General features: G+C 39.7%; 1 protein-coding gene across 1 annotated transcript; it reads right to left on the reverse strand.

Annotated features, from left to right (window-relative positions):
- Window positions 1-1,723: 1,723 nt before the first annotated feature.
- Window positions 1,724-5,132, reverse strand: LOC133817795 (protein FLX-like 2). The gene is made up of 5 exons (XM_062250395.1): window positions 4,972-5,132; window positions 3,800-4,387; window positions 3,247-3,395; window positions 3,041-3,138; window positions 1,724-2,637 (listed from the first exon to the last, which is right to left on the reverse strand). Exons 2-5 carry the CDS (start codon window positions 4,357-4,359, stop codon window positions 2,164-2,166), a joined length of 1,281 nt encoding a protein of 426 aa, XP_062106379.1. The 5' UTR covers window positions 4,360-4,387; window positions 4,972-5,132; the 3' UTR covers window positions 1,724-2,163.
- Between the last annotated feature and the right edge of the window lie 22,308 nt (window positions 5,133-27,440).

Below are 27,440 nucleotides of genomic sequence, written 5' to 3' on the forward strand. Positions count from 1 at the left end.
TGGGGTAACTAGGGTGTTACAACAACCTTGGCCTTGGAGGACAACCTCAAGCCTGGAGGACGATCTTAGGCCTAGAGGACGATCTTAGGCCTGGAGGACGATCTCAGGCCTGGAAGACAACCTCAGGCCTGGAGGAAAACCTCGGCCTTGGAGGAAGACCTAAGGCCTGGAGGAAAACCTCGGCCTTGGAGGAAGACCTCAGGCCTGGAGGACCTCGAGACCTAGGGAACTCAATAAGAGGAGCCTAAATGGGGCACCTTAGAGTAAACCTAGTGTCACTAAGCTTCCGAGAAGCCCTAAGTCGCCTAGACTCGAACACAAGTTCCTCGGTCCTGGAGGACCTCAGTCTTGGAGGACCTCGGAAACTGGAGCATTCGTCTCACTTGGTTCTGTGTGGTCTTAAGAACCTGGAGCATTCATTTTGCTTGGTTCTTGGAGGACATAGGAACCAAGCAGGACGAATTTGTCTCCTTGAGTCACTTGGATCTTCAAGCATAAGAATTGTCTAAGGTCTTTGAGCAGCTCAGATCTTTTTACTATCACTATTTGCCACGTTCAAGTCTGAAGCATATAGAATGCTTACAAGAAAACTTGTGAGGCTATACGCACCAGAATCACCATTAAAAGATCAGCGAAGTCAAGTAATGATACATCCAAGGCCTAAAGGTTTGGTCCTCGTGAAGAGAAACCTGAAGAAAGTTCACACAATAAGTCAGCCTTATGCAAACATGAAGACTGACTTAGGGGGCAATTGTTATACCCATTTTTGGAGTATCTCTGCCTATCGGCCCAAATCATGTCTAGGGCCTAGTCAATTATAACTTTGTATAATTATTGGGCATAGCCCAATAACTTAAGCCCACACTTAAATGTAACTGTAACTTTTCAATATAAATAAGAGAAGTAGGGACAAGAAGAGGGGGATGAGAGAGGAAAAAGGGGTGGCAACTTTTACAGAAAGAGTTCTCCATCTTCAATGGACTCAAATAGTTAAAAGCTAAATACAAATGTAATCCATGGCTTGCAAGATCAATGTTAGTGACTAAGTAGAAGTAGACTATCTTTTTGGGCCTAAAATACTATAAAACTATCTCTATCCATTATTTTTGTGCATTAGAAACATCTCATATACTTTATTTAGCTCTCACAAATCTTCTCAATATTATTTTTTTGGGTGTTAGATGAATTAACAAAAAAACGAGTCAACAATATATATATTATTTTTTTAATATTACTTTATGATTGTTATTGATTTATTTTTTGGCAAATATTATTAGATTTTTTAAATGAATGACAATGTAAAAATGATAGTAAAATGAGAACTTATGATTACACATCCCATTATTTTCAGTTTACAATAAATGATATTTAAAAAAATATATAAAATAAAAAGAATCTTATTAATTAAAATATAAAAACGGTTAAGATTTGTATATAAAAATAAAATAAATATTATCAGTATTAATATAGTAAAATAAAATAATATTATAACGAGTTGCGTATCACCTTTAAAATACAATGTCTCTTGCTATTTTATTTGTGACAAACTAGTCTCAAACATTTTATTTTTGACATATTTGATCATTAAAAAAATTAGTCTTGATTAATTAGGTTATTTTAGTAAGAAGTACCAACATGGAGACAAAATTATCATAACTTTTAAGTCAAGAATAAAGAATTAAAAATTAAATCATCATAATTAAAATAATATTAAAAAAAAAACTAAAAACGCCAAAACTAAAAAATCAATTAGTAAATCGCAACTTAAAAAGTAAAAGACCAAATGTGCTACTTTTACCCAACATTAGATCTTCAAGCATTTGAGTTTTGGATAGATGATAGCTCCGCCATTGAAAAAATGTCATTTCTCCAGTGAATTTCTATTTAATTGGCACATTCCCCTCTAGAACTATGACCATATAACCTTATTTGCAGACACTGCCTGTCAAATTTTGCCCATAATATACAGAGAAACAAACATAGCAACCAAAAATATTCTCCCCTAAGTAAATCGGCCACCTTTGAAAATTATGGATCAAACTATGATGTTTCAAGCACCCGGAACAATTACACCATCTTGCATGTCGCAGACCTGTAAGGTGCATAGTTTGCAGGTGCTGTGGCCTTGATGGGCAGCAACTACAGATAGACAACACCGTGAGCTTATCTCCGAACAGGGTTTCCACCATGAACAGCAGGTGGCGGTGTTGAAGACCCATAAGGTGCCTGGTTTGTAGGCGTAATATGGCCTTGAGAAGCAAGGCCACCTCTGGACTGTGGATCATAGCCACCGCCAACCTTTGAAGTGTCATAGCCAGGTCCTCCTCTTTGCACATTGTACACTGGTCCTCTCTGCATATCATATCCAGGTCTATGTGCATCATAACCAGATCCTCTCTGTCCATCATAGTTGGCTCCTCTTTGTAACTGTGCTTCATAACCGTGTCCCCTTTGTGGATCATATGCAGGGACACCTGCTGAATCATAGCCAGGCCCTCTTGATGCATCGTAACCAGGCCTTGCAGGAACAGGTGCAGACTGAGCTCCACCATAAGCCGAACCTCCACCATAAGTTGATGTTCCAGCAGCAACAGCAGCACTAGGAGCACTGCTACCAGCAGGGGGTGGGGCACGTCCCTATTACACAAAATGTGGAGAGTAACAGTGAGTGAGTTTGTTTCTTCTTGTTGCAAACAGAGTAAAAGTAGTTTTCTTTCTCGAAAGTTAGAAACACAAAAATGTACTGTTAAGTACAAGCAGCCATTTTCAGTTGGGTCCAAACAACACAAATATACTAATATAATATTACTATTATTATTGCATTACATGACTTGTACAAAATTTTAATGACTTTGCTGCAGAGCCAGAGACTACAGCAAGCAATTATAGTGTTGTTACCAGATTTCACTAAACCTAATGTCATTATGAAATAAATAAGAAAAGCATAGTTGCACAATGCCACCATCAAAAAATAGCAAAGCCAATTGTAAAGACAGAAGATGGGTTAGCAGGAAAAATAGAATAAAAGAAGATGAAAAACCTGGGGAGCACCGTAGCCATCTTCATACGCATTTTGCCCCACATGATGACCAGAAGCCTCATTATCATTGTTTCCAGGAGTGATACCATAAGGTGCACCTGCATTTGGTGGAGAAAGCCAGTGATGACTGATGAGACATTGCTACACCACAGAAGAACCTGAGGAAAACAAAGAGTAAGACAGATAAAGCCTAAAGGAGAGCATACCAGGTCTTCTATCAGCATATGTGGGATTCATCATCAACTCTCCCTGAAGCTTTTCCACTTCTCTTGCCATTGTCATATAGTTAGTCTCCATCAACTGGAGTGATTCAAGATGATCGTTGTATAATTTCTTTTCACAGTCATAAGTAGCCCTGCATGATTAAAACGACTAGAAGATCATGGCTCTAGATAACTAAAACCAAATCAATTGAAACTTAAAAAAGATATTAAGGCATTTTGATAGATGATTTCGGAAAAGAAAGATCTATGGTACTTAATTTTACAGAGAAAGGAAAATAGAAAGCATAACATTCTACAATCTACAGAGCATATCCAGTCACAGTCTACAATCTACATTTGTCTTAATTCAAAGGGAAGCCAGAAAAAAGAAAAGAAAATTGAACTAAAGCACATGGGTTAACTCTTTAGAACAAGTAGTCCATATTGTAAACTCTACAAATCTAAACAAAGGGCTGAACACTAAACAAATGATATCCTACGACTAATAAATTAGCTCCATACAAAGTATATTTAACAACAACAGCATAAGACAAACCTGCAGTGCTGATACTCTTGCCTGAGGCTATCTAATTCAGCCATTAGTGCAGGAATCTGCTGTACATCTGAGTGTGCCCTTTGAAGATCCTGGGACAATTGCTGTGCTTTGGTAATAAGTTCCTGCCTTGTTGCAACTAAGCTCTGTGCTTCTGCTCGAGCTTTCTGCAGTTCCGATTTAAGAGGCTCTGCAGCCTTCATATCAGCCTCCATCTTGGAAATCTTCTCCATCATATTTCTCATCTGTTGGTCTCTCTCGGCCTTCACAGCACCTATTTGAGCATGCAACATTTGCAACTCATGCTGTGCACCGGCCAGTTCTTGTCTCAAGGTTCCATGTGTGGAAGCAAGCCTCTGATTCTCCGTCACAAGTCTCTGCATCTCAATATGTTGTGCAGCTAGCTTGTGTTCCATAACTTCTGGTGGAGGCATCATATCAAAATGAGAAAATCCACCTGGTGGAGGATGTATACCATGACCAAATGGCTCAGGATGCCCCATCCCAGGGCCTGGAAGCGGGCGCCGATGATGAGCAGGCGGGATTCGACCTTTGCTTCCCATTAAAAGCGTCTAGAAAGCAGCACAGCGGCTGATAATAAACAAGCATAACACATGGAGTCAGTGACAATTTGGCTGATAAAGCAATAAACTAAAAATAACCCAAGTTATTTTTATCGAGTCATTCATTCACAATTCATTCACAGTGCAAGAACCATAACAAATATTCTAGAAAAGAAAAACATAACAATTCATTCACAGTGCAAGAACCAACACAACACAATGTAGGTTTAGGTATTAATCAAAGGATCAATATCAAACAAATAGAGAACATAAAAAAATTGCATACACATTTATAATCCTACTGAGAAAAAAATGCACAGAGGAGATTGAATTATTACATACAAAGATCAACCATATTTTGCTACTCGGGCTACATATCTAATTACACGGAACTTTGAAGAATTTGTCCATATTTGGTTCAAAGATCAAACCCTTGTGGTTTGCATTCAAAGGTGTTGATGCCAGAGCCAAGATGTTCAATGGCTCTGCCAGGACTCTTCAGGGCCGCAGCCAAGATGTTCCATCCATGGCTCGGATAAAGGTTGAGTCATAACTTTTAGGGTTTCAGAAAAAAGCTGAAAAAGAATCCAAGAGGAGGTTGTAGAGGGTTACCTGAGCCTGAGATTGAAGCGGAGCGGAGCAGAGCAGAGCAGAGAGGTCTTGAGGATGTGGGAACGAACGAGTTAAAACGGCGAGACGAATGGGAAGAGAACAACTAACCTCCGGCCCCGGACCTATTTATTTGGGATTTTTTCAGATAAAAAAACTAGAAAGAAAAAATAAGGTTTACATTGAGTGTTTGATATAATGGTTTCACAAATTATTTTTTAAAATCTGTATTTTCTAAAATAGTTCAAATACACCCTTAAACTTTATTTTTATAAAAAAAAAATTTAACTAAAATCACAAATAATTAATCAAACTAACAACTCAGAACAAAAATACAGTCATTCTGCCTATGAACTGTGTTGTTATATTTAATTTTTTGTTCATTAAAATCAGATTTAGAGGTCTATTTGAATAATTTTACAAAACACATGATTCAAACAGGTAATAAAGTAAAATACAGGGTCTAAAAAGGTATAAACAAAAAAAATAACTGATTTACTACCACACGTACCAAATAACTTTTATACAGTAACAAAGTTTTAATTACAAAAATACGGCTTGGTAATTAAAATTCCTCAACATCCTCTCTAGGTGGAATGCTCCTCTCATTCTCCTCCAACACATGGCGTCGATCACAAAACATCAGGAAAATACCATAGTTGTTGGCAATTTTGATTTGACAGCAACAACAACAATGGCGATTTGATTGTGCAACAACATAGGGTTGAGTATCGGTCGGTTTGGGCAGTTTTTTCATATTATTAAATCTAGAATTTGGTTTTCGATCCGGATTGGTGCGATTCAAAAACACGCCGACCAAACCAATTAAAGAAAAAAACTGACCGTATTGAATTGTGGTTTGGTCAGTTTTTTTTTAATTTTTTTTCCATAATTTTTTAGAAAGTTTTAGTTAAAAAAACTAAAAAATTTGTTGTTGGAATCCATTTTTGTGTTTTTTTAAAACATAAATATATAGAATATAGTTACATTCACAAATTTAAAAGTTTGAAAATATAATTAAAAGTCCATAAGCATAACATAACCTACATATATTTATAATTTCGGCCTGTTTCGGTTCAAACCAGTCGATCCACATGGATTTTTCAGACCGACCGAACAGTGGTGGTTTACGCCGTTAACGGTTTTTTTGGTGTTCGGTTTAATTGGTTTTGATTTTTTCGGTATTCGGAAGGTCAGTGTACTCGGTTTTTCAGATTTTATGCTTAGCCCTACAACAACGTTGATAATCAACACAACAACAACTCCCTTAAAAAAATATAACATTCAATCTCTGAGAAAATCAAGACAAAAATAGGTAAGCAACTCAAAACCCAAATTACAATTCGACAAAAATCCAATCATCATAAAAAAAAAATAGTATAATTAGGTATTTTTTTTCATATAAATTTTCTACATTATTCATCAAATTATGTTTCAACATAATTGTTGACCCTCGATGTGGTCAACGACACGGAGTCAAGTAAAACGATAGAAATGAGATAAAATCAAGACAAAAAGATAAAAGACACAAAAGATTTATCGTGGTTTAGCCCCAGTAGATGGTAATAACCTACATCCACTTTGTGTTCTTATTAATGTAGAATCTCAAGAACTGTGATCAATGAACTAGGGTTCACGAGTTTCACAAGCCTCAAGATGAATACAAGTATGGTGGATAAAAACACTATATTTCTCTCTTAGAATTCTAAAGTTCAAAAAGTCCCCCCTCTTGAGCCTCTTGATTCTTATTTATAGGTTCAAGAGTTTTTACATGGGCCAATGGGCCTTAATTACATTTAATACAAGCGTGTCTAAATAATAATGGAAATTGCAATTATTACATAAACGAAAAATTACATATCTGAAGGAAATATATGAAATACTGCGATCAGCTGGTCGCCTATGAAATATACTACTTGCTGAGAGAATTCTTTTCTGGTCAATGGTCGAACAGATCATACTCACTTAAATGGTCACGTGTATCCCACGTGTAGGTTAATTCTGCCACGACATCAGGTAGGCCTTTTTTTTATAAACATTTGCCCCCAAGTTTATTTTACTGCGACCGGCATATAATAAACTTAATCGACCAACTTTCCGTCTGACCTGTCACATCTATCAGCGCCTTTTTGAAAAAGTAGCTAATTATAGCCGTTGTAGTTTCCCAAAAGCGTTTTGACGGCTAACACGATTCCCCACATATCGAAAACTCACCCCATCATTACATTTTTAACTGTGCCATGATCAATATAAATAACCCACTCTTCTCATTTTTTACATTTTACCAATCTTTCCTTTCTCAAGAACTCAGAAGAAAAAAACAAGAAAATCCCAGAAAAATTTGGTGATCCGAGGCGTGTTCGTCCAACCTAAAACATCAATGTTTGTGACTTCGCTGCAATCTGCCATTCAAGTAAGTTTCTTGATCTCTTTGTCTCTGATATACCATGCCACGCTTATTTCTAGAGTTTTCTGGTATTCGGGTTTTAGGTTTTGAATGTTCCTGAGAAAAAATACTTTCGGGGTAATAGCGTAGGTAGTAACATGATAGGATATGAGTTTTAATTAGCAAAAACACTAAGTGAAACTTAGAAATTGGCGTGGGAAGTAGGAATACTGATTTAGGGTCCAAAATCGAAGTAAAAATTCGATTTTTATGCTTTTAGAAAAATTTGGGTTTTTCCCGCCTGTTTTTTGAGTCAAAAAGTTTCCCTAAGAAAACTTTTCACTTCCACTTTTTAATCTGTTTTTCCAAACTGTTCGCATGTTTTTAGTGTTTACGTTAGACTGCTGCTGGTCGTATAAAAGCTTAACTTTTATACACGAGCAATGTTATCCCAACGTTTCCACTTCTTCTATTTGTTTGTCGTAGATTCTCATCTCATCTTTTCTGTTCCCAAATATTCATGCACGATCCTTGGGGAGGTGAGAGGCCAATCGATGACGATCTGCTCGCGCTACTGGTCGAGGATCAAGAACAACTGTTACTGCTGTTTCCAGAAGTTCCATTTTCTCAGCAAAACCCAGTGACCAGACCTTCGACCAGTCAACCAAACATGGGTCGCGTGAAATATACTGCTCGCAGAAAGAAGAAAATAGCCAACACTTCTTCTAACTAGCCTGCCCCTCGTATCGAGGACTCTTCTACAAACCCTCAGCCTGTAAATATTGCACCACCAGAAATCCAACCTAAAGCCCGTCCTCGCGACATCCTTAGGTCAGATGTTGAATGGTACGTTGCGCCTCCTAGCATCATATTAGCCAGGATGGTGAATAACTATCTCAAGAAATACGGTCTTCCTGGGATAACCCTAATTAAACCTTCACTCGAACAGAGGGCAAACGTGCCTTGGGGCGCCTTCAGCGCCTAGTCGAGGTACCACATCGAGGCAGAGGCAATCTTTCCCCTGCCTGAATTTTTTCAAGGGGTGCCCAATTATTTTGAGGTCGCCCCCTTTCAAATCACTCCCAACGGATATAGAGTACTATCTGCACTCTATATCCTTTATAACCATAGGAAGTGCCCTGTACCTACCCCACACGAAATCAACTACCTATTCGATCTCAAGTCCAACCCTAACCACAACAACACGGGGTTCTTCCACTTCTACCATCAAGAGTCTGCTCGTACCTTTCTGAGCGACATCACTTACGAATCCAATGTAGGGAAGTACTTCAAGGAATATTTCCTTACAACGGACCTGGTCGCCAATAACCTGGCCTTCACACAAGGAGGTAAATCTCTTAATTACTGGTCGTTTAATTTCTTTTAGCTTTTCTATATCGTCCTTAGAACTTTGGTGTTGTATAGGTCCATGGTACCGACCAGACCCTACTCCAAAGATGGAGATAAGGGCAGCAGCCTTGGCCAGCATGACGAACATCGAGAAGAGCGTCAAAGAGCTGGTCACTAAAAGCAACTTAAGGCTGGTCGGCCTTCTGACACCTCACCATGAAATGAGGGATTCCACAGTCGGGAGTGCTACTGGAGGAGAGATCCCCAAGAAGCAACAGGATGTGTCACAGCCCCCGAGACGGCGGGCAATAGGAGTGACCATCACAGAACCCTCCAGCATCCCACGAGCTGTTGCTGCCCCTACCCAACATGGGAAGGGAAAGTAGAAACTTCCTGAATACCCCGAGCCCATACTCGAGTCTTCTGACGAGAATGGTATTGACTTTTCTCTTTTAAACAACTTGCCCATTCCCTGTCATTTATTTGACGGGGACGACAACTTTAAATTTGCGATCAATAGTTTAAATTCAAACTTCTTCGAGGCAGAGAGTGAGTGTAGCAGTAGTACCATAAATAATGTATCTACTAGTAATAATAGCTCGGGTATACTACTTAGAAGTTTTCTTGCTCTTATTCCCTTGATTTTTTTTTTAAGTAACTTAATTTATATTGTCTGATCACTTATTTCCATCATGCAGTCATGCCTTCCGGAGAAGCATTTGACTTGTACAACAACCCCAATGCCACAGCTCCCGCGAGCAGGAGGAAAGGAAGCAGGCGACACCCTGGGGAAAGCAGTAGCGACCCCTCCAAGAAAAGGGCTTGGATCGAGGATCCTCCTGCACCACAACCTTCCAAGGACATGACTCCTTTGGCTCCCGTAGACCCGACTCCTCCAGCTCCTCGCAACCCGAGTCCTCCTGCTCAGCCAGGAAAGACTTAGGCCGAGGCTATTCTGAACATAGCATACAACTCAGCTAACGACAAACTGAAGAAACTATTGAGACATCGGCGTAGCTAGGAAGCCTTCAACAACGTCTCTACCATGAAGGTCAACAAAATTTTTAGCCACACGCTGAATGAAGTACTCAGTGTAAGTCACCATTTTTCATGTGATTTAGTTGTCTATCTTGCCATTTTATTCATACTAACAGCGTTACTTTTTCTCTGATCGCAGGGAGTTCTAACCATGAGTACCGGCTGGCGTCGCTCGGAAGAGATGGTTGTCAAGCATGCTGAAGAGATCAAGACAGTCGAGGAAAGACTCGCTGAGCAGCTCAAGGCGGTTGAGGCCAGACACGCTGAGCATATCAAGGCGGTCGAGGCCAACCATGTCGAGCAGCTGAGAGCGGCTGAGGAGAAAAATGCCAAACTAGGCGAGGAGCTGAAGCAACACAAGGAGGCCTTAGTCAAAGTCACTGAGGCCAAAGAGAGGTATAAGGAGGCTTCAGTAATTAATTTTGAAGAGGCCTCCAAACTCCAAGACGACTTGGCGATTAGTAGAAAAGAAACTATTGAGCAGGAGGAGTGCGGCAAATTACTCGAAGAAACCAACGCTCGCGACCTGGAGAGGTTCAAGGGAGCGACGTTCAACTGCTTCTATATGTTCTGGAAAAGCAACCCCGAGGCAAACTTTTATTATTTACCAGAGCATATGAAGCAGGCTGAGCTGGCAAAGTGCATTGCTCACCTGGAGGAAGAGGAGAAACTCAGGGATCCCCTGAGATCTCTTTGGCAACAGGCATTGAAGGCATTGAAGAGGATGCTGGGACCGCAGTCGACCAGCAGCCCCAGCAAGATCCTCCAGCTACTCCTGCCGCTCAATAATTTTATTTATTTATTTATTTATATTTTGTAATTAGGACATACGAACCACGGTTTGTGATGTTAAGACAATTTTTTTTGCTGCATAAGGCAGTTTCCTTTTAATTAATAGTTACATCCGAGTAGCAAATGCTCGCGGTGTAACACATTTCTATTTTGACATTATAATATTTGCAATTTATTATAACATCTGTTCGCATGACCGAACTTAGCATAGTACTTTGTTTTGATATGACAAAATTTATATAAAATTTTGAAAAAAATACTCTAAGTACCGTAGTATGCTTTCCCTTATTTTGCTCGTGTGTTTACATATGCCTGTTGATATGCTTTTCTTGCTTAGTACCTTATATGCCCCCCAAGTGATTGAGGAGCTTAAGGTCCTCGGTCACTTTCCATGACTAAGACCTGCTCGAACATTACTGCTCGTAATAAATACTTATAAAAATGATAATATATCAAAACAACACACGTAATGAGCAAATACTTGTAATAAATACAATAATCGGCAAGAATAACCGGCTGCGCACAGTTCCTTTTATTTCTCGTAATAAATGGACAATCATGTATATATGAGTGATCAAAAATTGATCTTACACTTATAAGTGACTAGTCATATGACTGACTAACCCTTGTTCATAAACTTGTAAAAAGTGAAATTAATACAAGCCAATTCTTTAAAAAGAACTGTTTTATTGATAATACTTGCGCAGGTGTTCTCCATTCCAATAGCGAGGAATGAGATCTCCATTCAAGCAAGCAAGTTTATAAGTGCCTGGCTGGAGGACTTCTTCAATTTGATATGGACCCTCCCAGTTAGGTCCCAGCACTCCCGCAGCTTGATCGCGGGTGTTAAGAAAAAATCTTCTAAGTATCAAATCTCTCATGTTAAATTTTCTTTCACGCACTTTAGAGTTGAAATACCGAGCAAACTTTTGCTGGTAAGCTACTACTCGGAGTTGAGCTTGCTCGCACCTTTCATCGACCAAGTCCAAAGATCCCATCATAACTGACTATTAGTACTCTAATCGTATGCCAACCTTCTATGTGATGGTGGGTCTAATTCAACAGGCAACATGACTTCATATCCATAGGCCAAAGAAAATGGAGTATGGCCCATTGTTGTTCGATGGGACGTTCTATACGACCAAAGGACTTCTGGTAGCTGTTCTGGCCATGCCATCTTTACTTCTTCAAGCCTTTTCTTCAGGGTGTCTTTCAGGGTTTTGTTGACAGCTTCAACCTGTCTGTTTGCTTGCGGATGAGCTACCGATGAAAAACTCTTGATAATCTCTTGCCTCTCGCAAAAATCTGTAAATAGATCACTGTCAAATTGTGTGCCATAATCTGAAACAATCTTTCTTGGCAACCCATACTGACACACGATGTTCTTGACCACAAAATCTAGCACCTTCTTGGTCGTTATTGTTGCAAGTGGCTCAGCCTTGACCCACTTTGTAATGTAGTTAACAGCAGCTACTTTACTTGACCTTGCCTTTTCCTGTGGGTAAAGACCCGATCAAATCTATCCCCCATACTGCGAATGGGCATGGGCTTTGCATCTATTTGAGCTCATTAGGGGTTGCTCGTGGTATCTTGGAGAACCTTTGGCACTTGTCACATTTCTGAACAAAATCCACAGAGTCCTCATTCATTGTAGGCCAGAAGTATCCTTGCCTTAGGATCTTTTTTGATAAACTCTGCCCCCCAGCATGATCTCTGCAGAAACCTTCATGGACTTTTCGCATTAATTCCTTGGTCTTTTCCTTTGAAACACACCTTAAAAGTGGCATTGAGTACCCTCTCCTATATAAAACTCCATCGACCAGAATGAATCGAGCTGACTTCCTCTGCAGGGTTCTTGCTTTGTTTCTGTCCGCCGACAGCACTCCTTGTCCTAGGTATTTAATGAAGGGCATCATCCGTGTATTTGTCGCTTGGATTACTAGGGAAGACTCTTCTGCTTGAATGCTTGGTGCGGACAAATGCTCAACTGGTACTATGTTTAAGGTGTCAACATCTTTCGCGCTTGCTAACTTGGCCAAAGCATCAACATTTGAATTCTGATTTTGAGGTACTTGCTAGAGAGTATACTTTTCAAACTATGCCAATAAGTCCTTTGCTTTGCTCAAATAAGCAACCATCTTAAGACCTCGGGCTTGATATTCTCCAATAATTTGATTAACCACTAGCTGGGAGTCACTGTAGATCTCAAGCGACTTTATATCCATGTCCTTGGCTAACCTTAATCCTGCGAGCAGAGCTTCGTATTCGGCTTCGTTATTGGACGCTGTGAAGTCAAATCTGATTGCCCAATGGAATCGATGTCCTTTGGGCGTGACTAAGATCAAACCTACTCCAGCATTGTGCTCGTTGGAAGAGCCATCTATGAACAACTTTCAGGCAAGAGTTTGACTTTGGAGTTCAGGATCAACTATCAACTCGGTATCCTGGATTCCAGTGAATTTTGCGATAAATTCACCTAAAGCTTGTCCTTTCACAGCTGCTCATGGTGAATAGGAAATATCAAACTGCCTATGTTTGACTGCCCATTTCAATAATCGACCGGTGGCTTCTGGTTTTTGCAGACCTTGCTGTAGTGGCTGGTCAGTGAGTACCACGATGGGGTGAGCTTGGAAGTATGGTCGCAACTTTCTGGAGGCCAAAATCAAGCAATAAGCTAATTTCTCAATGGGTGGATACTGCAACTCTGCCCCTATTATCCTCTTGCTTATATAATACACAGCTTTTTGAACATGTTCCTCCTCTCTGATCAGGACAACGCTAGCAGCATACTCGGTGACTGCCAAGTAGATGAACAAAGTTTTTTTTTCGACCGGCTTGGATAAGATCGGTGGTTGCGACATATGAGAGTTTAATGCCTAAAAAGCCTACTCGCACTCTTCCGTTCACTCGAACTTCTTTTTACCCCTGAGTAGATTAAAAAATGGAATACACTTGTCCGTTGATGTAGAAATGAATCTACTCAAAGCAGCAATCCTCCCGGTTAGGCTTTGAACCTCTTTAATTTTGGCAGGCGACTTCATTTCGATTAAGGCCTTGATCTTTTCAAGATTGGCTTAGATACCTCGCGAGTTTACTATGAATCCCAAAAAATTTCTTGATCCAACATCGAATGAACACTTGAGAGGATTCAACTTCATATGATATTTGTTCAAGACGTTGAAGCATTCTTGCAGGTCCCCGATGTGCTCTCCTACCTTCTTTGACTTGACCAGCATGTCATCAAAATATACCTCCATGTTAAAACCGATCAGCTCTTTGAACATGTGGTTGACCAATCGCTGGTAAGTTGCACCAGCGTTTTTCAAACCGAAAGGCATTACTTTGTAACAGTAAAGTCTTGTATCAGTTCGAAAGCTAGTGTGATCCTCATCATGTGGATGCATACTAATTTGGTTGTACCTCGAGTATGCATCCATGAATGATAAGATCTCAAGTCCTGATGTGGCATCGACCAGGTGGTCGATCCTTGGGAGTGGGAAACAATCCTTCAGGCATACTTTATTGAGGTCTGTGAAATTCATGCACGTCCTCCACTTGCCATTCGGCTTGGGAACCAGTACAGGATTAGAGACCCAAGATGGATAAAATGCTACCCTGATGAATTCGTTCTCCTTTAGCTTCTCGACTTCCTCTTTTAACGCCTTTGATCTATCTTTGTCGAGTAACCTCCTCTTTTGTTGCACTGGTGGAAATTTTTTGTCTATATTCAAGACATGGCTGATAACTGCTAGGTCAATCCCAACCATATCTTTATGCGACCAGGCAAACACCTCCTGGTTCTCCTTAAAAAATTCCACCAGTTTTTGCTTTGTTGCTGTCTTTAAGTTTTTACCGACTTTCACAACCCTGGTCGGCTCTGCCTCATCATGTTGGACCTCCTCGAGGTCCTCTACTCGTCCTACATCTTCTTCAAAATCCCCAAAGCGGGGATCTAAATCCCTATCCTCACTTTGGGAAACACCCTATTTGGTGACCTATTCACCTGATTGGGCTTGTGCTTCACTTACCAACATCAACCTTTTCTTGGCTCTTTCCCCTGATCCGCCCCTTTTTGCTTTGGTGATCGAGGAATTATAACATTCTCGCGTTTCTCGTTGGTTTCCCAACACGCATCCTACCCCTGCGTCAATTGGAAACTTCATGACTAGGTGCCAGACCAAGGTCACGGCACGCAGGTTGACTAAAATAGGCCTTCCAATCATAACATTATACGCAAAAGGACAATCAACTACTATAAAAGTAGTGAGTAATGTCCTGTTCGCTGGTGCAGTTCCTGCTGTGACTAGAAGCCTGATCGACCCTATTGGCGCGAGCCCTTTGCTAGAAAAACCATAAATGGTTTGGTTGTATGGCTCCAAATCTTGCACTGATAACTTCATTCTTTCCAAGGAAGATTTGTACAAAACGTTCACTGAGCTCCCTGTATCCACCAATACTCGTTTAACCATCATATTAGCTGTAACGCCCTACTACCTTAGAGTTGTTACTAAGTGAAGTTAAAATGTGCAATCAACTCGCTAAACGAGGTTTTTAAAGCAAAAGTGTGATTAAGTGAAAGTCTAGGCTGTAATCTTTAAAAGTTACTCTATTTCATTAAAAGTTTAAGAGTTTAACATTCGGGATCCCATAACTCAGTTTATAAAATATTTACAACTCAAAACAAGACTATAAGTAATTAACCATCAAAATTAGGGTTTATACAGCCATTTCTCAAAAATATCCCCAACCAAGACAGTCGGGCAGACCGAACATGTATGTGCCGCCCCCACGCTCTCCGTACTCATGGCTGGTTGACTTTCTCTTTGCCCTTACCTGCAACACAGAGCACCCGTGAGCCGAAGCCCAGCAAAAAAACTCAAACAGTACATAACATATGCATAACATACAGTCATTACAGCAGATATCTCAAATCTGGTCAGACAGTCCATATAATTTAACACACATACGGCCATGCCGTCCCAGGAGCGTTACCAAAGCCTGGGATCTCGGACTACACCCTAAGGATAACCCATGTATCCATTGGGGTCTCACCCTAGCCATGAGCACTCCATGTGCTAGGTGGTATTCCCGGCCCCACTGCCATTCTCGGCCTTCGCCGTTCTCGGCCTTTCGCCGTTCCCGGCCCTTCGTCGTTCATTCAACTATTTCCACATTTAGCATTCTCAAATAACAATCAAATATATAATCATTCATGTAATGCTACATCCTAGCAATAATACAATCTAGGGCCGCGCCCTGCAACAAAACTAAGGGCCCGAGCCCTGCTCTACGGGTGCTACAGTTTTCTTACCTGTATCCCAAGCTTTCCGATGCACCACGGTCACAAGCACGGTCCTCTAGCACGAGCCTCTCCAAAATCCTAGTCACAACACATATAAAATACTCTTTAATGCTAGCCAATCCAAAACCACTTTCTGGGGCCAATCCCACACTCTCGGAACTCCCAAATCCCTAAAACAATACATCGAAGACATCCCCCGAACCCCCGGAGCAAAGGCTCAAAATTGTAAAATCTTGTGTTCTGAAAATGGCCTAGCGACACGGCTGAAAATAGCCTAGCGCCGCGGTGCTGCCCTAGAGGGCCGCGGCGCCCAGCAAGTCAGAGAGCTTCCCCTGCCCAGAATCAGCCTTGCGCCGCGGCGCCCAAGAACAGGGCCGCGACTCTCCTTCGCGAGCCCAGAAATCTGGGTTTTTCCTTGCGTTTTTCCCGAGCCAAAACCATTCCAAATCATCCCAAACAGGTACCTAAGCCCCAAAATCAATTCAAAACCCCAAATGAACCCTTTAACAACCTATAAACATCATAAACAACCCCAATCACACAAGCACACCCAAGATCCTGTCTTGAGTTTCAAATTCCTAAACCTTAAACCATGGCTTCCAAAACTATAAATCATGCCTCTGAAGTCTTAAACCACACCAATTACGAAAATTAAACATGATAAACTCTTACCTCAGTCAAGAACCCAGCTTGAATTCTCCTTAACTCTAGCTTCAAGTCACCTTCCTTTTGATTATCCCAACTCTGAATTCCATGCAAAACCAGCCACTATCTTCTTTCAATTCATGCTTATTCTCTAAAAAAACCAAACTTGAAACTTAAACAAAACATAGACAAATCCTTACCTCTGAGTAATCTTGGCTTATGCCCAACTCAGTTGCCTTGAACCATCAAAAACTCTCCTCTTAGGTCTCCCAACTTCAGCTTTCCTCTTCTTCTCTTTTCTTCTAGACTTTCCTCAAGTTTCAGCATAAACCAATTTCCAACTAAGTATTATACGTGACCACCTTCTTCCTTCAGCTGATGCTTATCTATCCTCAACCAATTGACCATTCTACCCTTCCTCTAATATCCCTTTCCTAGCTAAACCTCAAAGGCTCTTTTGTCATTTCCTATCCATTACAATTCTACCATTTCTCCATCTAAACGTGTTACTCTCTATGGTTACTAACAGTTACACAAGTTACCAAATTACCAGTTACCATTATCTCACAAGAACTAAATTACAAAATCCCCAAAATACCCCTAGGCTCTTCCCGAGCCGGGTATAAAATCTCGTTGTGACTTTTAAGTTATCTAGCTCGCTAGGACCGTCTCGGTTCATGCATCACCTTGATATCACCACACTCACGTGGTACAAATCACACAACATAACTATCACATTTATGCCCTCAACGGGCTAAAATTACCAATTTACCCCTACCATGCAAACGGGGCCCACATGCATATTTATATTACCTAAACATGCATTCTAATCACATATTCATTTAGATTCACATATTATCACACTAATTCACTTATTACCCTCCAGGCACGCTAATCAAGGTCCTAAACCTTATTAGCAACTTAGGGTGTTACATTAGCGATCTGGACATCTATGACCAGAGGATCTGAATGGGGAAATCGGACATGCTGAGCATCAAGCTCAGAGAAAGTTATCGGTTCTTCCTCTGTTCGAGCTTTTTTGGGAGTTCGCTACTCTACGTTCCACATTTCAATGTCCTGGTCATGACGTAAGGTTCGGGCGTACCTTTCTCTTGCCTTCCCACTATCACCCGCCAGGTGTGGGTTGTCGCAGATGGTGATCAGCAATGTACTAGCAGCTGGAGTTGGCTGTAAAGGGGGCGAGCATTGGCGTACAGGTGCCTACTCGTTGCCTCCTTGAGCCTCTCGCTGAGAACCTCAAGGGGCCCGTACATATCTTCTCAGGTGTCCTTGTCTGATAAGAAACTTAATCTCATCTTTAAGCTGGTTGCACTCGTTGGTGTCATGACCATAGTCATTATGGAAACGACAAAATTTGGTTGTATCTCTCTTAGAGATATCTTTCCTTATTGGGGCTGGTCGCCTGAAGGGAGCAGTGGTGTTAGTGCCCTAGTACACTTCTGCTCAGCTATTGACTAGGGCCATGTAATTGGTGAACCTCGACTTGTATCTGTTACTTTTAGGGTGCTTGTTCTCAGACGTTGATGGCTCATGGTTCGCCCTTTCTCCTCAGTTTTTCCCATTATTTTTACCGTTGCCATTGGGCTTCCCAGATCCATTGGCGGCTTTGGTGGGATCTTTTTTCGGACCCTGGTCATCTGCGGGCGCCTTCCCTTCGTTAGCAATGGCCTCTTCTAGCTTGATGTATCTGTCCCCTCGGTCCATAAATTCTTGGGTGCTTTTTACTCCATTCTTTCGCAAGCTGTTCCAGAGGGATGAATGGCATCGTACTCCAGCAGTAAGTGCCATCATTTTTCCTTCATCACCAACTATCTTAGCCCCAGTAGCTGTAACGCTCTAAGCTCCAGGGACCCTTACGGTGTGCCTTGTAAACAGTGCTAAACTCGCTAATCGAGTCATTTGGCCAAAATCGTGTAACTAAGTATGATTAGCGGTTTAGGGATTACAAATTTTGGTTAAGATATAACGTTTCATTAGAACGTTTATTGTATACATTGGGGTCCCAAAAATATAATTTAAAGGTCTATTACAAGAAAATATTTACAACAGGTCGATCTAAGCGGCAAGATAGGGTTTAACCCTAGTTCCTCTTTCAACCATCGGTCGTGGCGGTCGAGCAGCCGCATGTGTACACGTCGTAACCTAAGCTCTCCAACTCAAGGATGGTCCAGCTTTCTTTTGCCTTTACTTGCACCACATAGCACTCATGAGCCGAAGCCCAGCAAGAAAACTCAACATGCTCATGAACAGTAATAACATGTCATCGAATCATAATGTGCATGCCTAGCAATAATAGCTTCCATCATGCATGCAAATACATTCAAATAAATGATTACGGGGTCCTGCATCTGAATAGAAGACTAATGAGTCATTCTCTGAGGACCTGCTTCTTGGATAGATGACTAATAAGTCGATCTCAGAGTGGGTGACTAATGAGTCACACCCTGCATAGGTGACTAATGAGTCACACTCTATATAGATGACTAATAAGTCATACCCTGTGTAGATGACTAATGAGTTCATCTCTGTCTAGGTGACTAATGAGTCACACTCTGTATAGGTGACCTATAAGCCACACTCTGTATAGATGACTAATAAGTATATCTCTATATGGATGACTAATGAGTCATACCCTGTATAGGTGACTAATGAGTCACACTCTGTATTGGTGACTAATAAGTCACACTTGGTATAGATGACTAATAAGTCAACCTCGATGTGGATGAATAATGAGTCATACCCTGTATAGGTGACTAATGAGTCACGCTCTGGAGGTCCCATACCCTCCTAGCCATGTGACATGTAGGTCACCTTAGCCATTTTGGCTCTGACTCTAATTAACTAGCCCATAGACTAGACAAGCGCTTTTAATTTTCATCGACCTTAAGGTCGGTCCGGCATTAATGCTCATTCGAGTCATTCAATGCAGATGTTGATTAGAACTAATCTTTTATCGGCTTGCGTTAAATAAGCTAAGGCCGTACTTGACTTATAAGTCAATCCCATGTGACCAGTGCCCAATACCACTGCCGAACTTGACTAATGAGTCACAGCTTCACAGTTGATATTGACATCATGGCCAATCCCTGACTAATAAGTTAGTGCTTCCTCATTTAGGTAATACAAACAGACATATATCATATGTCAAATATTTAGATATAAGTCATTTGGCATGCTCACTCAGTAATCAAAAGCATAATTATAATCATGCACAATTACAGAGACTCAAGCTCTGGTCAATCTCATAATCAATATTCATAGCATGCCATAAACACATGTTTCTCGTGCATCACATTTAATCATTTGACATGCCTCAACAATAACCATGCATGTCACATTTAACAATCCAACATGCATCAAGAATAACCATGCATGTCATATATATACAGGGTGCAGTTTTCTTATCTCTGATTCGAGCGAGAATGAATAAAAGAATGACCCTTGAGAACGATCTGACCTTTAGCCCTTTAGCAGTCACCTCCAATTGAGTTGTTTCCAACTAAATCCTTCGGCTAATAAGCTTATAATCTTCCCTAGGATCGCTATGCCTTGATCCTTGCTTGAATCCGACTCTTAGAACTCGAGATTTCTTCGAAAATGCTTCAAACGGTAAAATGAACTATCGGGAAGAGAAAGAGAGGTTTTCTAACGTATGGTTCTATCTGACAAGCTACTTCAAGCTTAAGTAACCTCAAATAAAACCTAGTGCTCGGGGTCCCAAAAACACCCCCGGGGACATTATAGTCAAAACTCCCAAAATTTCCTCCTGAGCTCAATAACTCCCAATTTAACATCAAATAACATTCTCATGACTCAATATCCCTGTTATACCCAAAAATTGGAGAATGCATCCTAGGAGGCTAAGGAGAATGCATCTAGGAGAGTGCCTCCTAGGAGGGCTAAGATGGTGGTCCTAGGAGACCCCAAGGAGGGTGTGGTCCTAGGAGACCCCAAGGGTGTGTAGGAGGTAAGCCTCCCAAGGTTTTCTAAGTGTTGGCTCGAACGTGCCCAAGGTAAATAGCTAAGGAGGAGGAGTCTCATGCAAGAGAATGGAGACTTAGACTTTCATAAGGAAAGTCTATACAATGTTCGATCGGACATGTTTGGGAGATGCTAAAGGAGGTTGCCTCAATGTTGTCCAAGGTGAGGTTGCCTCAATGTTGTCCAAGGTGAGGTTGCCTCAATGTTGTCCAAGGTGAGGTTGCCTCAATGTCGTTCAAGGTGAGGTTGCCTCAATGTCGTTCAAGGTGAGGTGCCAAGGAAGTTGCCTCGGACCACCTTGGTCCGAGGAGAAGCCAAGGAGATTGGTTCAAGGAGGAACATGGCATGCTAGAGGAGAGTACATGTTCGAGGAGAACCATGCACGTTCAACCCACCCAAAGCATGTCCTACCACCATGCATATCCTACCACCATGCATGTTTAACCAACACTTGCATGGGTAGTGAGTAGGAGGTGGACCAACTAGCTAGAGGAGACTAAGTCAGACACAACTTCAACAACATGCGCGGGAATCTCTCATTCTTCCCACAAATGGGGAATTTGTTACATTTTGAATTTTGAATGTTTATTTGTAATATAAATGTAATAAATATAATAAAATATCCCTATTATAAGGGGATATCAGTTGAGGATCCCATCTCTATAAATAGAGAGCTGATGGGATGAGAAGGGACTCCTTCTGCTTCTTCTTTCTAGAGAGATAAAATTGGGTCTGTCTATTCTAGAGAGAGAAAGTGCTGAAATTAGAGAGAATTCTTGTATTTTCACAATCTGTACTGAAGAAACTCAGTTGGCTCAGTCCATCTCATCTTGAGTATAGATTTATAAATCACAACTCTAAGTGGATTAGGCTATTACCGACAATCGGGGCTGAACCACTATAAAAATCTCATGTGTTCTTTACTTTTCTTGTTTATACCGTCTGTTGTCGTTTATATTCTCTTGAAGGTTCGTCGTATTTGACGTTCTCACGTCGTTGGCTAAAAACGCAGTCAACAATCCCAATAAAAGACCTCGTTATGACAAAACCGCTAATTTATAATATAAGACCGTCTCATGCCGAATAGCTCGAATATATCTCCATAATAATGGGATCTCATTCACAAATCACAATATGCACCCAAATATACAAATATGCCCTTAACAGGCCAAATTACCAAAACACCCTAATAATCAAATGTGGACCCACATGCATGCATATAACATCATATTATAATATAATTCGCATAAACAAGCATATATTCATTTAATGGCATAATTAAACAGTTATGGCCCTCCCGACATACTAATCCAGCTATTAAACCGCATTAGGGATTTCGGGGCATTACAGCAGTGGCCCACATAAAACGCTGGACATACCCCTTCAAGGTTTCTCCCTCTTTCTGGCGTATCTCGACTAGTTGGTTAGCCTCGGTAGGATGTACATGACCAGCGTAAAACTGTCTGTAGAACTCCTTCACAAACATTTCCCAAGGCACTATGCTGGCAAGAGGGAATTTGAAAAGCCACTCCTGAGCAGTATCGGACAAGGTGGCTGGAAAGATTATGCATTGAGCGTCATCTGACACCTTCTGGATATCCATTTGTATCTCGAATTTATTTACGTGAGATACTGGGTCTTCTAATCCAGTGAAGTTAGGCAAGACCGACATCTTAAATTTGCTTGGGGTCTAGGCCATTGCTATTCTTTGTACAAACGGAGTGCCCCTTCTTCGGTCGTATTCAATGTGAGATTTCCGACTCCCTACTAGCTGCTGGACGACCTGATTCAATGCATCGAGCTAGGCTTGTATAACGTCTGGTATTATTGGGGCGACCAATGCTGGAGGGGCATACTTGTCGTGTCTTTCTCGTCTATCGTTCAGAACATCCCTCAAATCCTCATCCCTTCGCCTTTGTTTGCTCGCGCCTAGTCGATCAAAGATGTTAGGTTGTCTAGGCTGCCCCCCAACATTCTGGCTTGTCGGCCGGTTATCTCTTGGTGGAGGGTTCTATTCTCCACCCCTCTCTTCTTGCCGCCGACCAACGTTTCCTCTACCGGAATCCGCCTCATTATAGTCATGGCCATCCCTAAATGTGACCGACTATGGTGCGACTTACTGATTGCACTATTTCCCCCTCTTCTTGTTGGGATGTCCCGTCCGATAGGTGGAGGCATGTGTTGGTCGGTAGGTCCCCGAGCATTATTATGTCGTGGGGGATCCCTGACTGTAGAGCCTGATTCAACATGCCTTCTGCTCGCAAAAGGACGCTGTCCCTTGCTCGGTGGGTTTGGCTCCTTAGCAGTTTGGTGCCTAGGACTTCGGGGAGGTTGCCCGGCCCTATTCTGCCTTTGCTGCTGGTGATTATCTCAGCCAACGCGAGAAGGTGGTTGCTACTCAGGATCCTAAAACGGCCTATCCTGTTGAGCAACAGGGGGTTGCTCCGGCCTCTGAGGGTTTGCTGGTTGAGGCGGAGTGTGGTGATGTTAAGGATGATCTGAATGTGGACCTTGCTGCGGTGGCGTATTAGGTGGCTGATCTGTTCAAGAAGCTGGTGCAGGCTGTCCTCGGGCAAACTGAATGGCTGCCTCCAAAGCGGCAGTGGCGTCCCTCTATTGGCGGTTCATGTCAACCTGTCGCTCATTCAATTCTTGGTGTTGCCTATCAATCTCTCTCTGTAGCAACTCCATCACTTCAGCCACATTTTCTTAATTAGCCCTCAGATTGGCTTACTCCTCCTGCAACACAATTAAAGTCGACTTCAAGGTCTTAGAATCCATTTCATCCTCTCCAAATCCACTTGTGGCTCATCTTTAGCCACATTTTGCGGAGGAGGCTGGGTTGGTGCAGCACCAGAAGTTTGTCCAGTCTTTCTAATTGTTTTCGCCATTCAATCTTCTTAGAGGTCTTGAGTTCAACTCTCAATGAAAGCACCAAAATGTTGACCCTCGATGTGGTCAATGACACGTAGTCAAGTAAAACGATAGAAATGAGATGAAATCAAGACAAAAAGATAAAAGACACAAAAGATTTATAGTGGTTCGGCCCCAGCAGATGGTAATAACCTACATCCACCTTGTGTTCTTATTAATGTAGAATCCCAAGAACTGTGATCAATGAACTAGGGTTCACGAGTTTCACAAGCCTCGGGATGAATACAAGTATGGTGGATAAAAACACTATATTTCTCTCTTAGAATTTCGAAGTTCAAAACGTCCTCCCTCTTGAGCCTCTTGATTCTTATTTATAGGCTCAAGAGTTTTTACATGGGTCAATGGGCCTTAATTACATTTAATACAGGCGTGTCTAAATAATAATGGAAATTGCAATTAGGGAAATTTGCGGCATAAATACCAATTTTGTTCATTTTGTTGCTAATAAGTACCCAATTTTTAAAAATTGCGGCATAAATACCCATTTTGTTCATTTTGTTGCTAATAAGTACCAAATTTTTAAAAATTGCGGCATAAATACCCATTTTGTTCATTTTGTTGCTAATAAGTACCCAATTTTTAAAAATTGCTGCATTAATACTCAAAATTCCACTTTTTAGACTCTGCCGTTGATACCCACTTAACAGAGTTACTATTAAGGACACGTGTACTGTCCTGATAATTCTTCTTTTTTTTTCACCTAATTAATTAAGAAAATACATAAAACTAATTAAAATAAAAATTAGTACTCTAAAGTCTTACAGACAGATGACATCTGATAGTAAGTACTCTAAAGTTTCCTCTTGGACTTTTTATCGGGCTAAAAATAAAGCTAGACACATTATTGATGGTACTTATTGTATTTTCTTAATTAATTAGGTGAAAAAAAAGAAGAATTATCAGGACAGTACACGTGTCCTTAATAGTAACTCTGTTAAGTGGGTACCAACGGCAGAGTCTAAAAAGTGGAATTTTGAGTATTAATGCAGCAATTTTTAAAAATTGGGTACTTATTAGCAACAAAATGAACAAAATGGGTATTTATGCCGCAATTTTTAAAAATTGGGTACTTATTAGCAACAAAATGAACAAAATGGGTATTTATGCCGCAATTTTCCCTTGCAATTATTACATAAACGTAAAATTACATATTTGAAGGAAATATATGAAATACTGCGATCAGACTGGTTGCCCATGAAATATACTGCTTGCTGAGAGAATTCTTTTCTGGTCGATGGTCGAACAGATCATACTCACTTAAACAGTCACGTGTATCCCATGTGTAGGTTCATTCTTCCACGTCATCAGGTAGTCCTTTTTTGGGTAAACAATAATATAGTCAAAATTATTTTAGTGTTTCCTCTTATTTCACTTATATTTGTTTGTTGATGTGCAGTCAATGTAAGCTCACCACAAAATGCAACGATAAATCAACAATGGCCTCTGATGTCATGTTGTTTTTATGTTGCGGTCTCTGATGTCGTGTTGTTTTTGTGTTGCGATAGTGTTGATGTCACAGACCTGAGAAATAAATTGTATAATTTCCACCCTTAACATTCTTAAACTATCTTGTATTATGTATCCTTTCAGGGAATGAAATAAAAGATTCTAATACAAATTCAAATTAAAAGTTGAAAAGGCAATCATCCTCAAAGTAATTATTCACTTGTTATTGATTTTAATATATGTCACATTGCTTCAGAGTTGATAAAACATTGATGTCGCCTTGATAACAAAGGATTGGAAGTATGATACCCTAATCTAAAAGAAGTGTAGTCGCAAGAACACCACAAAATCAACAGTGGTCTTGGATGGTGGTGTTGCTGATAAAAGAAGAAGAAGAAGAAGAATAAAGGAATGAAAAGAAAGAGATGGAGAAAGAGGTGTTGGGCACAAGAAAAGAAAAATAAAGATAAGGAGTACTAAGCATCGAAAAAGAAAAAAAAGGAAATATAAGAAAGAATAAAGTAAAAAAAAAAGACCACAAGATATCAAATACTCATAAATGTCTGACAAGCTATATGCAACTTTTATTTTTATTGAAATAAACTAATATTAATAATACTTTTTAATTGTACCACTCATCTCCCTCTTTTTTTGTTTTTTGAAAAAGAATTTTTTTCTCTCTCTATTCATTTGCATCATGCATTTCCAGCATCATGCATTTCCATTTCTTCAATATTATATTATTATTTTACAATCATTTACAGCTTTTTGCAAGTGCTTCTCGAGACTTACAGTTAGATTTTAAATTTTTAAATAATTTTTCATACAGTTTATGCCTTGTTCTTGCACCATTTCCGTGACTTATAAACATCACTTACAGTTCATTCTATTTTATTGCTCTGAAGATGCTTTTGTGTTGTTTTTATATATAAAAAAAAACATAACTCAATTTTTTTAAAAAACAACTTAACATTGATAATAAAACTTGTTTACACACATGTGCATTAGTTAGTTAAAACATTAAAATATACATATATATTCTTACATAATCCAGAATTTAGAAAACAAAAAATGCATTCATATGATGCACATCATAGATAAACAAAATAAAAAAAAGCACACACACAACAAAAAAAAAAATATAACAACAACTACACTACAACAACATAAAAACTACAAACAACTCCAGCATCTAAAGATCCACAATCATTCCTGAAAGGAGATTTCAAAGCTACTCCAGGCTTGACACTCCTCTTTTGAATATCAGGAGTAACTTCAATCTTAGATACTAATTGGACAACATGTAACTCGGGAACATCAATACCCATTGTAACCTGATTGCAACATCAAAACAACTAATTAATAAAAACATCACAATCATTGTCAACATTACCACTTGCTTCTTCGACAAAAGTACTCATCAAAGAACAGTACAAAAACACTGCAATCACTACAGAACAACATAGAAAAAACTTATAACTAATCAAAAAAATGAAAAACCAACAAACCCGAATAACACTTGAAACATAAACAAAATTTAATAGATACTTGCTTATCTTCTTGCTCAGAAAAATCCTAAAACAACACCCTGGCACAACCTAAACACTGAAAGAGCCCAACACAAACCCTAAAATAAACCTTAATAAAATAAAAAGATAAACATACCAAAATAATTATAAAACTTAACACTAAACAACACATCTCAATCATTCAAGCATCACATCAAACACACTGCATACATAATGAAAAATAGCACTAATATATAACAAAAATAGAACAAACAAACCAAAAAGAAAAGGTAACATAAACATAAAAAGCAGCAAAACAACAAAATACACTAACAACTAAGGAAATAAAAAAAAATCAACAAAACGAAAAAATGATAGCATCGTTGTTGGCACGTTGACGATGTGGTGATCAGAATTGAGGAGGATGAGCTTGGGCATGGAGGTGATGGAGGAAGAAGAAGAAGAAGAAGAAGAGAGAAAAAGTGATAGAGAAAGAAGAAGAAAGAGAAAGAGTGATGTGATAGGAAAGATAGTATAAATGTATTATTAAAAAATATAAAACCGTATAAAAGATAAATGTGAACAGTAAAAATGTACAAAAAAATTTCGTGAGGTAGTAAAATTGTAAAAATAGTGTCATTTCTTGCACTTTATGTAATTTTTTCATTTTTTTCTTTCCTTTTTTTGGAATAGGTGGATTCTATTTTTTTTTAATTTAAAATATTGATTAAAATTTTACAATTTAAAAATGCTTTAATTAATTTATAAAAAAATGTTTTAATTAAAAGAGTAAATGATAATATACTATGTTTTTAATAAAATATTGCACTTTTAAAAAATACCTTAACTTGCTAAAATTCAGTATTTAGATACCCAAACTATTTTTTATGAAAAAAATACTCAAAGTTGTTGAAATGTAATATTTAAATACCCAAAAAGTTAAAAAATCAAATAGCTAATTTTTTTTTTTAAATAGAATAAAAAAAAGAATGACTAAACAAAATTATTTTTAACTGTTTGGGATTTAAATGCTACATTTTAAAAATTTTGAGTATTTTTTCGTAAACAT

The sequence above is a fragment of the Humulus lupulus genome, chromosome 2, assembly GCF_963169125.1.
Source record: "Humulus lupulus chromosome 2, drHumLupu1.1, whole genome shotgun sequence".
Classification (NCBI taxonomy): domain Eukaryota; kingdom Viridiplantae; phylum Streptophyta; class Magnoliopsida; order Rosales; family Cannabaceae; genus Humulus; species Humulus lupulus.